This window comes from Eleutherodactylus coqui, chromosome 5, assembly GCF_035609145.1.
Source record: "Eleutherodactylus coqui strain aEleCoq1 chromosome 5, aEleCoq1.hap1, whole genome shotgun sequence".
Classification (NCBI taxonomy): Eukaryota; Metazoa; Chordata; class Amphibia; order Anura; family Eleutherodactylidae; genus Eleutherodactylus; species Eleutherodactylus coqui.
In genome coordinates, this window is record NC_089841.1 from 31,025,671 (window position 1) to 31,039,402 (window position 13,732).

General features: G+C 48.9%; 1 protein-coding gene and 1 non-coding gene across 2 annotated transcripts in view; both read right to left on the minus strand.

Annotated features, from left to right (window-relative positions):
• LOC136629093 (zinc finger protein 850-like) overlaps positions 1–13,732 on the minus strand; it is a 585,720-nt gene that overhangs the window by 396,355 nt on the left and 175,633 nt on the right. The window contains exons 16-19 of the mRNA XM_066605214.1: positions 11,494–11,596; positions 11,192–11,283; positions 11,034–11,109; positions 10,838–10,935 (exon numbers count right to left, since the gene is read on the minus strand). Coding sequence (XP_066461311.1) covers positions 10,838–10,935; positions 11,034–11,109; positions 11,192–11,283; positions 11,494–11,596 — 369 coding nt within the window. The remainder of the gene's footprint in view (positions 1–10,837; positions 10,936–11,033; positions 11,110–11,191; positions 11,284–11,493; positions 11,597–13,732) is intronic.
• Positions 8,947–9,053, minus strand: LOC136630964 (U6 spliceosomal RNA). Its single transcript, XR_010792968.1, has one exon. It is a non-coding gene; the product is annotated as a U6 spliceosomal RNA (small nuclear RNA).

The following is a 13,732-nucleotide window of genomic DNA, read 5'->3' on the forward strand; positions in this document are numbered from 1 at the left end:
GAGAAGCAGGAAGTGACCGGCATCAGATGTGCGCCGGCTCACTGAGCGGCGCCCGGGGTCATGGAGCGGTCAGAGCCCTTATCTGAGGAATGCAACTTTATTTGAGGGACCACCGCTGCCCTGACACATCGACTTAAGTTGAAAACAGCTTTACTTAAGAGCAATGCTACCAAAGGGTTTATTGTATCTATCCATCTCATATCTTTATCTATCTCTCTGGTATCTGTCTACCTGTCTAATATCTATCTCTCATCTAGTAAGGGCAAATTCAAGAGGGAAGGATGTCAACTCAACTTTACTATTGTCCTGAATGGCAGCTGCTTCATACTGGACAGCTGAGGGGGGACTTTATTCATCTCTTTATTTTACACCTCCCCTTTTTAGAGTGGGTGTAGTAGGTTGATCGCACAGGTCACCTATGAAGCCTACCTCCACTCCTTTGGGACCGAGCAGCCTTTAGGGCTGAGAAGGAACGCTCCCAATTGGTGGTCCAGCTGACCACCTGAAACTGATCCTCTTTTGTCTTGGGTATAGGCCAATACCCCTGACTCAGATCCATAATAGTTGTGTATTGGGCCTTGACATGCCAGTCCAAAAGCTCAACAGGGTTGTCTCCATCTTCGGTATTGTGTTAGCACACAGCAGCTTTACATCAGTATAATAGGAATTAATGGTTCCTCAAATCCCTTTTACATGGCCTGATTCAGACACGAACATTTGTACACCCGCTTGTCACGTCACAAAAAGGGACAGCCCTAAGTGGACAAACTAGTGAACGCTCGCTTATCAGCTGATCGATGATTTTCAGCTTTACATCTCTCCATATTACCGAGGAGATGACCAGCCGGCTTATGTGCATCAGCCATCAGACTAAAGATCATTCATTCCCATAGCAGCAATTCTTGGCCGGTGTAAAGCAAAAAGTAATTCAGCAGCAATTGATCAAGAGTTGGTCAGTGTAAAAGGACCCTTCGTCCCAGAACTGGAAAACCATTTCTCCCTCATCAGTATAGACATCATATAATGAATAGTAGTTCCCGCTCACATAGGTGTGTTTCATGTCCGTGCCGTAAATGCCCATCATGTGTTATGACCTATAACGGTATCACAGGCCATCCATATTTAGTTTGTACTCCGGCTGAATAGGGGAATATACAGCGGAAACTGACAGATCCCAGAGCTTATAAATCTACATAACTATCAGCAGCCGCTGACCGAGGAGAATCTGTGACTCTTCTCTGCTGTATTTAGTGGTTACTACTCACCTGGGCGGTTACCTGTAGAAATCTCCTCTTTACACCGCTCATCGCCCCTCACATTTGTCTCTATGGCATTAATATTGGTCAGATCTTCATCCTGATACAAAAGCTGTGAGACAAATATTGTAAAAGTCAGCAGACGGTTGGAGAAGTCGTGTGGAAGGTTTTACATGACCAGAAAAGATCATTAATCATCATGACAACCAAAAAAGACCTGACAGGCTACAATTCTATCAGCAGGTTCATGCAGTTTGGCTTGGAGCTGAGCTCGGAGTCACGGAGGGGGCCATGCTGGCTTCTCCCTCCCACATCCTGCAGACTGACAGCTCTCTCCCCTTCTGTGTATAGGAAGAGAGCCGTCACTCTGTAGCTGCAGGCGGGGTAAAGCCAGCACGGCCCCCTCCGTGACTCAGAGCTCAACTCCAAGCCAAACTGCATGAAGCTGGGGACAGAATCCCTTTAAATGTTTGTATTGTGTAGCTGTGGTTGATTCCACATGACCATAATGTGCTTCACACTGCTGCATTATATAAAGGTCGTCCCTTTACAACAAAGTAACCGCAGGATAACAAACGCTTGTTTTCAGGATTAAATGTGTTTGTCTCCAGGATTATCTGACAGGGGGATTTCTGATTTATTGTTTTCCTTAACTGTATTATGATCCCGGATTTACATCCAGATGTCTTGTTATCGGACAAGTACGGTAATAGAGTTATGTTTTTATATGGACACTGTTCCTAATATTAATTAAGACTCTCAGGTGTAACGGTTATGATTATCTGAATGGACAAGGAAAATACATGTTACCATTACAGACAAAACCGGAAACCACTGGGTGAGGCTTCTTCCACACGGTGCATAAATGGCGATGCTGTTTTTACGTTTTCATGCCCGCTCCGTATAAGCACCTGAAAGGGCATTTTTCCGCGATCCGGCCAGCGTTTTCTCGTCCATTCACACGAATGTGAGCGTCGTTTTTAGTGAAAAAAATATGTTGCACCCCGGAAATCCCTCGCTCTGCCGAAATCCTCGCGATGCCTTCCAGTGCCTGTATAGAGGCACCTGGAAGCTTTTTACAGTGTTGGACGCTGCAAAAATGCCCCCCCTCCCTTCACTTTCCCTGCTCCCGTAGGAGTCTATGGGACCCGCCAGCGTATATGAGCCAAAAGACAGTTCCAGAACTATCTTTTGGCTGAGTGTATATACACCGGCCGTGTATATGTTCTATTTTTCACGCTGCCAGCATATTTACGTGCCGTATATTCGCCCGTGTGAACGAGTGCATTGAAAATCAATGCCTCTCATGGGCGCGTATATATTACCGGGTGTAAAAACGCGCCATTTATACGCTCGTCTAAAAGAAGCCCAACACTGAGATGGGGAAGGACTTGGGGACTTTAGTTGACTGAAACTTAACTGAAGCAACTAGTGTCAGGCAGCTGCTGACAAAGGCAAATAGAATAATCATGGGCATCAAAAGAGATCTAGGGGCGCATGACAAGAACATTGTTCTTCCTCAGACCACACATGGAATATCGTGGACAGTTTTGGGCACCGGTACTCAAGAAGGACATATCAGAGCTTGAGTGATTTAAAAGGTAAGCAAATAAAGTAATAATTAGAATCAGCGGACTACAATACTCAGAGAGGTTATCAAAATTGGGGTTATTTAGTATAAAAAAAGTGACCTAATAACTATAACTGTTTAGATATATCAAGGGACAATACAGAAATCTGTCCCTTTATCTAGTTATACCCAGGACTATAGCTAATGACTATATATAGATATATCAAGGAGCAATAGAGAGATCTGTCTTATCATCTATTTATACGCAGGACTGACACTGTAACAAGAGGGCGCTCTCTGCATCTAGAGCACAGGTGTCAAACACTAGGCCCGCGGGCCGAATGCGGCCCGCCGCCTCATTTTCTGTGGCCCGCAGGCTGTACAGTAAGTTCCCTCACTCCTCCGTGCTGATGTCAGTAGATGATCTTCTCTCGGCTTGTTCTATGTAGTGCAGACAGTAATAGAGGAGTGCCGATAGACTGACAACGGCCGTGGAGGAGGGAAGAAGACTGCAGAGAACATGATCTCTGCAGCAAGAAGACCGACGCTGAGGAGGAGCAGCTGCAGGGTGGGATCCGTGTGTGCCTGTATATATATGTATGTGTATATATATGTGTGTGTGTGTGTGTGTGTATATATATGTGTGTATATATGTGTGTGTGTGTGTATATATATGTGTGTATATATGTGTGTGTGTGTGTGTATATATATGTGTGTATATATGTGTGTGTGTGTCTGTATATATATATGTGTGTGTATGTCTGTATATGTGTGTGTGTGTGTATATATATATGTGTGTATGTGTGTGTGTGTACGTATGTGTGTGTGTGTACACGTATATATGTGTGTGTGTACATATATATGTGTGTGTACATATATGTGTGTGTGTGTACGTATATATGTGTGTGTGTCTGTATATATGTGTGTGTGTGTGTACGTATATGTGCAGAATGGTGTGCGTCTGTATGCGCAGAATCCTGTGCGTGTGTGCGCAGAATGGTGTGCGTCTGTGCGTTTGTATGCGCAGAATGGTGTGCGTCTGTGCGGGTGTATGCGCAGAATGGTGTGCGTCTGTGCGGGTGTATGCGCAGAATGGTGTGCGTCTGTGCGGGTGTATGCGCAGAATGGTGTGCGTCTGTGCGGATGTATGCGCAGAATGGTGTACGTCACTGGCCACTATGGAGGACCTTATTACCAATCGGGCCACTGTGGGGTTTACTTTTACTGTCTTACAATTACAATCGGCCCTTTGAAGGCACCCATAAGGCTAATGTGGCCCTCGGTGAAAATGAGTTTGACACCCCTGATCTAGAGGAAATAAGGTTTCTGCACAACATAGAAGGGGCTTCTCTACTGTAAGAGCAGTGAGACTATGGAACTCTCTGCCGGAGGACGTGGGGGATAAAAAACTCAATAAAAGAGTACAAGAGGAGCCTGGAGTGTAATAATATTACATGTTATATCACTGATTACTTCAGAAGGGTTGGTGGTCCCAGGATTATTCTGATTGTCGGTGAGGAGTTTTTTGCCCTAAAATGAGGAAGACAGGAATTAGGTCCTACCTGTTAATTCCTTTTCTTGAAGTCATCCTGACAGCATACACATGGAGGTTGCCTGCTGGACACCTGTTGGGACAGGAAGCGGAAACTACAAAAGGCAACTCCCACCACCGGCTCACCAGTGTGTACCAAATAACTACAGTGACCCGGCTTTGCTTAACCAATCATTTCTAATATGGAAATCATAGTACAATACGTTACTTCATGTAAAATATAACCGAAGGGGAGGGAAAAGCCCCTATGCTGTCAGGATGACTTCAAGAAAAGGAATTAACAGGTAGGACCTAATTCCTGTCTTCCCCTTGTCATCCTGACAGCATACACATGGAGGAATACCAACGACCAAGGGCTTTAGGGAGGGACCACTGCCTGTAGCACCTTCCGCCCAAAGGCCATATCCCGGTTGGCCCCCAAATCCAGGCGATAGTGTTTAACGAAAGTATGTGTGCTCGACCCGTGGCAGCTCTGCAGATCTGGTCGGTTGTCGCCTGGGCTCTCTCCGCCCAGGAACAGGTGACTGCCCTAGTGGAATGGGCTCTAACGTCACCCGGGAGTGGGATCCCCTGGGATCTGTACGCCTCTTCTATGGCCCTCCTGACCCAACGCGCTAAGGAGTCCTTAGTAGCGGCCCCTCCTCTGCGTGGACCTTGAAATTGAATGAAGAGGTTGTTAGACTTCCTGAAGGAATGTGTGAATTCCAAATACTTCAGGACTGCTCGTCTAACATCTAAATTATGGAACCTCTGTTCCGTGGTATTACGGGGTTCCTGGCAGAAGGAGGGAAGTACTATACGCTGTTCTCTGTGAAAGTCTGTGAGAACTTTTGGTTGAAAGAAGGGGTCAGGCCTGAACTCTATTTTATCTGGGAAGGTGGTCATGTATGGGGTCCTAATCGAGAGGGATTGGATCTCCCTGATCCGTCTGGCGGATGTGATGGCCACTAAAAAGGCAACTTTGTGGGGGAGGATCTTTACTGATAGATCTTCCAGGGGCTCAAAGGGGTGTGCGCAGAGGGCCTGCAAAACAAGGTTCAGGTCCAATGGGGGCATGGTTTCTCTTATAAAGGGATGGAGTCTGACTGCCCCTTTCAGATATTTCTTAATTAGCCTATGGTCGCCTAAGGGGAAGTCGAAGAAGGCCCCAAGGGCGGCCACCTGGACCTTAAGGGTACCAGGTCTTAGCCCCATGTCCAAACCATCCTGTAGGAACTCCAATATTTTGTTAATGTCGGGCTGTTGGAGGTCATGTATACTATGCCCCAACCACCTAGAGAAGGTATCCCACACCCTGGAGTATATTTTTCAGGTGGATTTTTTGAGGCTCTCACATAACGTAGTGGTCACCCCCTCTGATAGGCCCCGGCTCAGGTATTTTACCCGCTCAACTTCCAGGCCGCCAGTCTGAACTGTCGGACCTTTGGGCATATCAGGGGACCCTGCTGAAGGAGGTCGTCTCTCTGCGGCAGATGTAGAGGCGATCCTGTGTCGAGAGAGCGGCCAGGAGCGGGAACCAGGGTCTCTTGGGCCAGAATGGGGCCACCAGGATAACGGAGCCTGGGGACTCCTGAATTTTCCTTAGGACTCGAGGAATCAGGGGGATAGGTGGGAAGGCGTATGCAAGGTCCCAATCCCAGGCCTGGGATAGTGCATCTATTCCCAGGGAGCCCCCGTCTGCTCCCATGGAGAAAAACCGGGGACACTTGGTGTTCTCCCGAGAGGTGAACAAGTCCACCTTGGGTGTCCCCCATCTCTCTAAATTTAGCTGGAACGCGTGTGGATGTAGAGTCCACTCCCCGGGGTCTATCTTCCTGCGGCTGAGATGGTCCGCTATGGAGTTCTCTGGGCCCCTTACATGGTACGCTGTGACGGAAGGCGTCCACTGCTCTATCCACCCGAGAACGTTTGCCGCCAGGTCTTGGAGTCGGGGGTTCCGCGTGGATCCCTGGTGGCGGATGAGGGACACAGTTGTTATGTTATCCGAAAAGATCTTAATGTATCTACCCCTGATCTCTGTCTCGAGGCCCCGAATGGCCTTCCAGACAGCGCAAAGTTCTTTGTAGTTGGAGGATTGAGCAGCTTCCTCCCGGTTCCAGCCCCCTTGGACGTAATGACGGCCTAAGTGGGCCCCCCAACCAGTTGCACTTGCGTCAGTAAAGATGGATACTGGGGATGCGGGGTACCAAGCCGTGGCTCTGGCAAGGTTAGAGATAGACATCCACCATTCCAAGGAGGATTTTATCTTGTAGGTAAGGACGACTTTCCGATCCAGGGAGGGATTTATCCCAGTTGTTTAGGATAAAGTCTTGGAGGGTTCTACAATGTAACTGGGCCCAAGGGACTACCTGATGCAAGAGGTCATGAGGCCGAGGACCCTCATGCCTCTCCTAAGGGAGACTTTAGTGGTTAGAGAAAGTGCCCGACACTCATCCTGGATCGTTTTTTGCCTTTCTAGGGGAAGGGATGAGCACTGATGGTGTGAGTCCAGAATCACTCCCAGAATTTTTTTTTTTTTTTCTTCTTTCTGCTCGGGCAGAAGACTGGATTTAGCGGAGTTGATGATCCAGCCTAATGACTTGAACAGACGGAGTGTGAGGTTGACCTGGAACTGGAGTTTTGAAGCCGATCCTGTTATGATCAGGAAATCGTCGAGGTATGGGACAATCAACACCTTGTCAGTGCCGCCACCATCTCTAACACCAGTTTGGAGAACACCCAGGGTGCGGAGGAAATCCCGAACGGCAGGCACGTAAATTGATAGTGAGAGACAGAGCCATCTATCACCAGGGCAAACCGCAGACACCGCTGGGAATCTATGTGTATACGGACATGGTAATATGTGTCCTTTAAGTCCACGGTGGCCATGACACTATCCGGCGCAATTAAGGGGATTGCTGACCGCACCGATTCCATTTTAAATCTTTGATACGTGATAGATTTATTCAGGAATTTCAGATTAATTATAGTTCTATAGGATCCATTGTTTTTTGGGGTTTTTTTGATTAGGAACAAGGGGGAGTAGCACCCCTTGAATAGTCCTTCTGCGGGAACCCGAGTGATGGCCCCTAGGGACAACAGCTCTTGCACCCCCAACTGGAGGGCCTGACCAGACGCAGGTGACTGGCAGGGGGTGACTATGAACCTCCGGGGAGGAAATTTCAATTTTGTAGCCATCCGAGACTAGGCGTAAGGCCCAGGGATTGGAGGTCGCCTCGTTCCATCTAAGGGCGAACCCTTTCAGTCTACCCCCTACTTGTAGGATCCGGGAAGGCAGATTCTCAACCTTTCCGCCTTTGGGATAGGACCAGCGTCCGGTTTTCCCTTTCCCCTTGTATGCTCTAGAGGGAACAAAAGGAGGAGGGTAGGAGGAGGAAGCCGCTTAAACGATTTCTCCGATGGTAGTCCCTGGCTCTTATCCGATGCCTTCTCTAGGAGAGTATCCAAGGAAGGCCCGAAGATTCTGTGTCCTTGGGAGGGCAGGGAACAGAGTCTATTCTTGGAGGCGTTATCTCCTGTCCAGGCCTTAACCCAGACAGCCCTCCTGCTGTGTTCGAGAGGGCTGCTGAACGGGCCCTGAACCTCACTGACTCCATAGAGGCGTCTGCCAGGAAGCCGGTTTCCTCTGGAGGAGGGGAAGGCAGCTGGAGATGTCCTCCCTAGAGCCCCTCTGAGAAATCAGCGTCTGGAGTTGGTCTAACCAGACTGACATAGATCTCGCCACAGATGTGGCCGTGATGTTGGCTTTGACGGTCAGGGCCGCGGTCTCCCAGGCCTTTTCCATCGCAGAATCCACTCTGGTGTCTAGTGGATCCCGCAGTTGGGAAATGTCCTCAAAGGGGAGGGCTGCTTTTTGAGACCCTGGCGACCGCCAGATCCCCCTTAGGGACGGTTTCTAGGAACTCGATATCTTCTGGTGTGAAGACCATCCGATCCTTGAATTCCTTGGACAGGAAGAATTTCTGATCTGCCTGTTTCCACTCTGTCAGGATCAGCTGTTTTAAAGTGTCATTAACTGGAAATGACGGTTTTGGCTGTGGTAGGAGTCCCCGGAACAGGCAATCCTGGGTCCGCGCATAGTGGCTTGGTGTGGCCCTCTTCTAGCCGCCGCAAGCCAACTGGACATTTGCGCACTCGCTTTTTGGCCTCTCTAACCTTTTGTGCATCTCTGTCCTAAGAGACTGAGACAGCAAAAAGGACTTCCAGCACCAGATCCTGATGTCTCAATCCTCCCTCCCCGGTACTCTCAAAGCAGTCTACTCACCAGCAGGCTGCTTTCAGTGTCCTCTCTGGCTGACATCTTCAGTAAGGTGCAGCCAGGAGAGATGCAGAGGAATCCAGTCCTTTTAAATTTTCAAAAATGTTCAAATTTGGCGCCGACACGCCCCCTTTAAGTGAGGCCCCGCCCCCCGTGATGCGGCCGCGCTGACGTCACGCCGCCGCGCCGGACCCGGGGGATACACCGCATACACTGGGACACCGCCAACCAGCACACTCGTGGGGACGCACGCCGACCAGCACACACGTGGGGACGCCGACCGGACCCGCCGTCTAGGAGACACACATGGCGCTATATGGAACGCTTCACGAATTTGCATGTCATCCTTGCGCAGGGGCCATGCTAATCTTCTCTGTATCGTTCCTATTTTAGTATATGTGCTGCCGAAGCGAGCACTTTTTTTTTTTTTCCCCGAGCGCTGCTGGCATACCTCTCTAGACGTGGATCCCTGGAGACACCGGCGTCCGAGCCTGCAGGTACCGGGGCTGCTTCCTACCGGTACGACAACCCCACTGGGCAGCGTACCGGGGGAGGATTTTCCCACTGGGGGAACATTGCTGGGTAGATCCTGCGGGTGAGGGTCCCCTCGTAGGGTCTCACCCGCGCAAGCCCTGCCAGCCCGAAACAGAGAGTCGTCCCCCCGCGGGCGGACAGGCTGCATGGGAGTCTTCTTTCTTCATTCACCTCCAGGATACACCTGGAGGCCCGCTTGGACTGTCCTGTAGGGACAGGAAGACACTGGTGAGCCGGTGGTGGGAGTTGCCTTTTGTAGTTTCCGCTTCCTGTCCCAACAGGTGTCCAGCAGGCAACCTCCATGTGTATGCTGTCAGGATGACGAGGGGAAAGTTGGCTTATAACTCATTGGGGGCCGGGGAGGGGGGGGGGGGGGGGGGGTTGCTTTCCTCTGGATGAATATTGGGGTTAATAGGCTGACCTGGATGGACGGGTGTCTTTTTCAGCCTAGAATACTATTTTACTCTGTAATTCTCTGACAACTAGTTGTAATTTGCAGCCAGATGTATTTGATATTGTTATACTCCCTATTTTCGTGTAAGCGCTCATTAAAGTCCTTGTGCTTTTGGGTCTGTAGAGATGGATGTGTTGGAGTTCAGCTTTTAGTATGTATCTTACTGTATAAACGGGAACCCCAGTGCTGCTGCCACCAGATCTTGCTGCAGGCCTTTTTCAGCCACTCAAGGTTTTTTGACCAACTGTCTCCTCCAGTATCTAGTGGCGACTCTTTCTGCCATGTCTAGATAGTGTAGCCAGTGTTCCTATAACTTTGAGCCTGTGAACTACATTCGGTGCCTCTGATCTTTTGCACCCTTTTCTTTCTTTGAACAAGGCAATGTTTGTTTTTTACCTTTTTAGACCAGTCTCTTCACTTATCTGTATTTCTAACATGTAATCAAACATCACAGTCAGCAAAGCTCTTGCCAGTCCAGGTATCTGATGTGTTTTCTCTCAAGCACACCTGATGCAACTAATGAAGCCCTTGATTAGTAGCATCCGGTGTGCTTGAGGCAACAACTGATTTCCTAATGTGTGCTATTGTGAGGGATTCTATTCAGGGGGTGAATAATTCGGAGATGGCAGCTAGGCTGGCCTCACACAGGCCCTTTTTACCGCGATTAGTGAAGCATTTTCAGCACAAAGTAAAAGTGGTGCACAGCACGGTGATTGAAACTGCAGCACTTTGCCCAACGCTTGTGTGGCATCTTGTGGAGAAGTCAGAGGACCACTTGGTATTTTCGTTGTGTTGAGCCATTTACATTGCTCTTGTTTGATTACAAAAAAACAAACAAAAAAGTTTGTAAAGTTGGCTAATAAACCTAATCTGCAATGGGGATAGAATAATTTTGATTTCAACTCTATGAATATAGCAGCTGACTAAATACCTCCTTCTGTACATGACAATATTCTGTTAGCTTTAGCACCAGCTGATTGGAATCGTGCAGTTAGTCTATGATTTACACTGCAGAACTTTACATTTGTTCCACAATAAATCTCAATAACCAATTGGATTTCTAAACAGGTGGAATACTATGATTCATGAAACCAGACATCATCTATAAGCCCTACCCATCACAGCCATCAAAATGAAAGAGAGCATAGACAAGTTTATAGATTGCAATGCAGCTTTCTACTAGAGGATATGAAGAAATCTCAGCTTCATCTACCTGATTGCTCTCTGGGACACTTGGCTTTTCTTCTGGACAGTTCTGGTAATATAGACGGCTGGGACATTCCTCTGGTGGGTTTCTTTCCATGAGTCCATCTGTAGGAAACACACAGTGACAGAATAGATTACCTGGATGTGTTGAGCAGATGATGGGCTCTAGATGACCTTCGATGACCCCCCCTCCTCCTCCTTACATTGCTGATTAGCCCTTATATCTGACTCTTCTGCTTCGTCTTTAACCTCAATCTTAATATCAATCAGATTTCCACACTAAATGAGAAAAAAAAAGTAAAATAATCCTTGGTTCCATCAGTTTATGGTCAAATTCTGGTGAGACATCAGCATCATCTACCTGCTGGTTCTCTGAGACATTTTCCTCTTGACAGTCCTGATAATATGGATGGCTGGGACATCTCTCTGGTGGGTTTCCCCTACTGGATCCATCTATAGGAAATAACCAGAGCCTGAATACATTATATATGTGATGATGAGTAAATCTAGGCAACTGTCATACCTGCTTTCCTCTAAAATCAAGAGAGGTCTCCTCTTCATCCTGGCATCCTCGAACAAATCCCAGTGTCCCTCTAAATACTCGCACTCTTCCATAGAGAAATAGTCAGCTCCCCTCTGCTGTATTTAGTGGTTACTACTCACCTGGGTGGTTACCTGTAGGAATCTCCTCTTTATACCGCTGATCGCCCCTCACATTTGTCTCTGTAGTATTAATATCGGTCAGATCTTCATCCGGATACAAAAGCTGTGAGACAAATATTGTAAAAGTCAGCAGACGGTTGGAGAAGTCGTGTGGAAGGTTTTACATGACCAGAAAAGATCATTAATCATCATGACGACCAAAAATGACCTGACAGCAGTAGTTATCAGTCATGTCAAAGTGGATGCAGTTTTTAGGCTATAATTGCTCCTTAAAGAGTTTCTTTCACCAAATTCATGCAGTTTGGCTTGGAGCTGAGCTCTGAGTCACGGAGGGGGCCGTGCTGGTGTTTCCCTCCCACATCCTACAGACTGATAGCGGTCTCCTGTTTTTCTGTATAGGAAGATAGCCATCACTCTGCATGCTGGGAGCGGCTGGCATGGCCCACCTCTGCAAGTCAAACTTCATGAAGCCGGTCCAGGTATCAGTTCTCAGATTCTGAGTATCAGGATGCCAGGAGTTTGGGAGCGCGGCTCTGCAGCCTGAGATTGGCTGCAATGGTCACCCGACCTCCTGTGATGTCAGCTATCACAAAAAATGCCAGGACCACAGCGGGACTGCAGCATTGGATCCCAGTCGCAATGGAAGGGTAAGTACTGCTCAGTTTATTATTCTATCACATGCAGCCTGTTACCATGCGGCGGCTCCCGGGGCCGCGGGTAGTTGGTCGGAGCGGTGCGCGCGCTCGTGGGTCCGGGCGGCGGCGTGTGCGCAGGCGACTGTGAGTGCAGCTCTATGCATGAGTCCCTCCTATGAGATTCTGCTAGGAGGCGTCGCCTCCCCCTCTCCGCCCCTGGGCGGAGGCTTCTGTTTATAAGGCTGGCAGTGAGGTCCATTCATTGCCAGTTACTGGTTTCTGTTCTGAGTGTTTGCTTCCTGCCTCTGACAGTCTCCTGTGTTTCAGCTTGTTTGCGTTATCTGCCAGGTTATCCATCTGCCTCGGTCTGTTTATATTTCCTGTCGGTTTATTCATCTGCCCTTCCTGTCGGTATCCTACCCTGTTCCATCTTGGTATGCCAGTGTCCCTCCTCGGTCCCTAGCGAGTGTAGGGACCGCCGCCCAGTTGCCCGCCTGGGGTTAGCCAGGAGTGGAGGCAAGTAGGCAGGGACAGGGGTTGCAGGTAAGTTCTAGGGCAACCCAGGCTGGCGTATCATCGGGTAGGATACCGTAACATAATAACTGGCCCTCAAAATTTCCCTACTGGTTTTTGTTTGGTCTCCAATGGAGACTATGAGCGTCCTTGCGAATCAGTTGCAGGAGCTAGTGGGCGTGATCCAAGACCTGTCCGGTCGTGTGGTGGCCCAGGAGCAGAGGATGTTGGCGCAGGTTCCTGCCGCCCCAGCTATTCCTGAACCCAAATTTCCTCTCCCTGAGGTGTTTTCTGGGGAGAGAAGCAAGTTTTTTGTTTTTCAGCAGGCATGTAAACTGTATTTCCGGTTGCAGCCCGGATCCTCCGGCTCTGAATCCCAGAAGGTGGGATTGATTCTGTCCTTGCTGCGGGGATCCCCCCCGGACATGGGCCTACTCCTTACCTGAGAGTTCTGCTTGCCTGCAGTCTGTTGATTTATTTTTTCAGGAACTAAGAGGTATTTTTGATGAGCCGGACCGGGCGGGGTTAGCTGTATCTCACCTCATGGATTTGCGTCAGGGGCAGCAGTGTGCTGAGGACTACTGCTCGACGTTTAGACACTATGCCGGTGAAACCTCCTAGAATGATGGCACCCTCAAAGATGTGTTTTTGTTGGGCCTTTCTGATGCTGTCAAGGATCTAATTATTTCCCATCCCACTCCCACAATACTTAATGAGGTGATGGTATTGGCAGTAAAGGCTGACAGGAGACTGAGATCCAGAGAAAAGGAACATCAGTTCTGTAAAACTAGGGAGTCCTGTAGATCCGTTCCCATTTCCCCCATGCCAGCTCCAGGGGCCGAGCCTATGGAAGTGGACCAGCTAAGTCCCGGGGAACGGCGACGGTTCCGGATGACTCACCATCTATGCCTCTACTGTGGGGAAGACGGACATTGAGTAGCAACCTGTCCACAGAAGCAACGGCAATATCAGTCTGAAGCAGCGGAAGAACTACCGATCCTAGGCGATTCTCTGAAGGGTCGCCTAGGGTCACAGGTACTCCCTAGGTTGTTGGTGCCTTGTCAGATTGGCTTCCGGAATTTTAGTCGGTC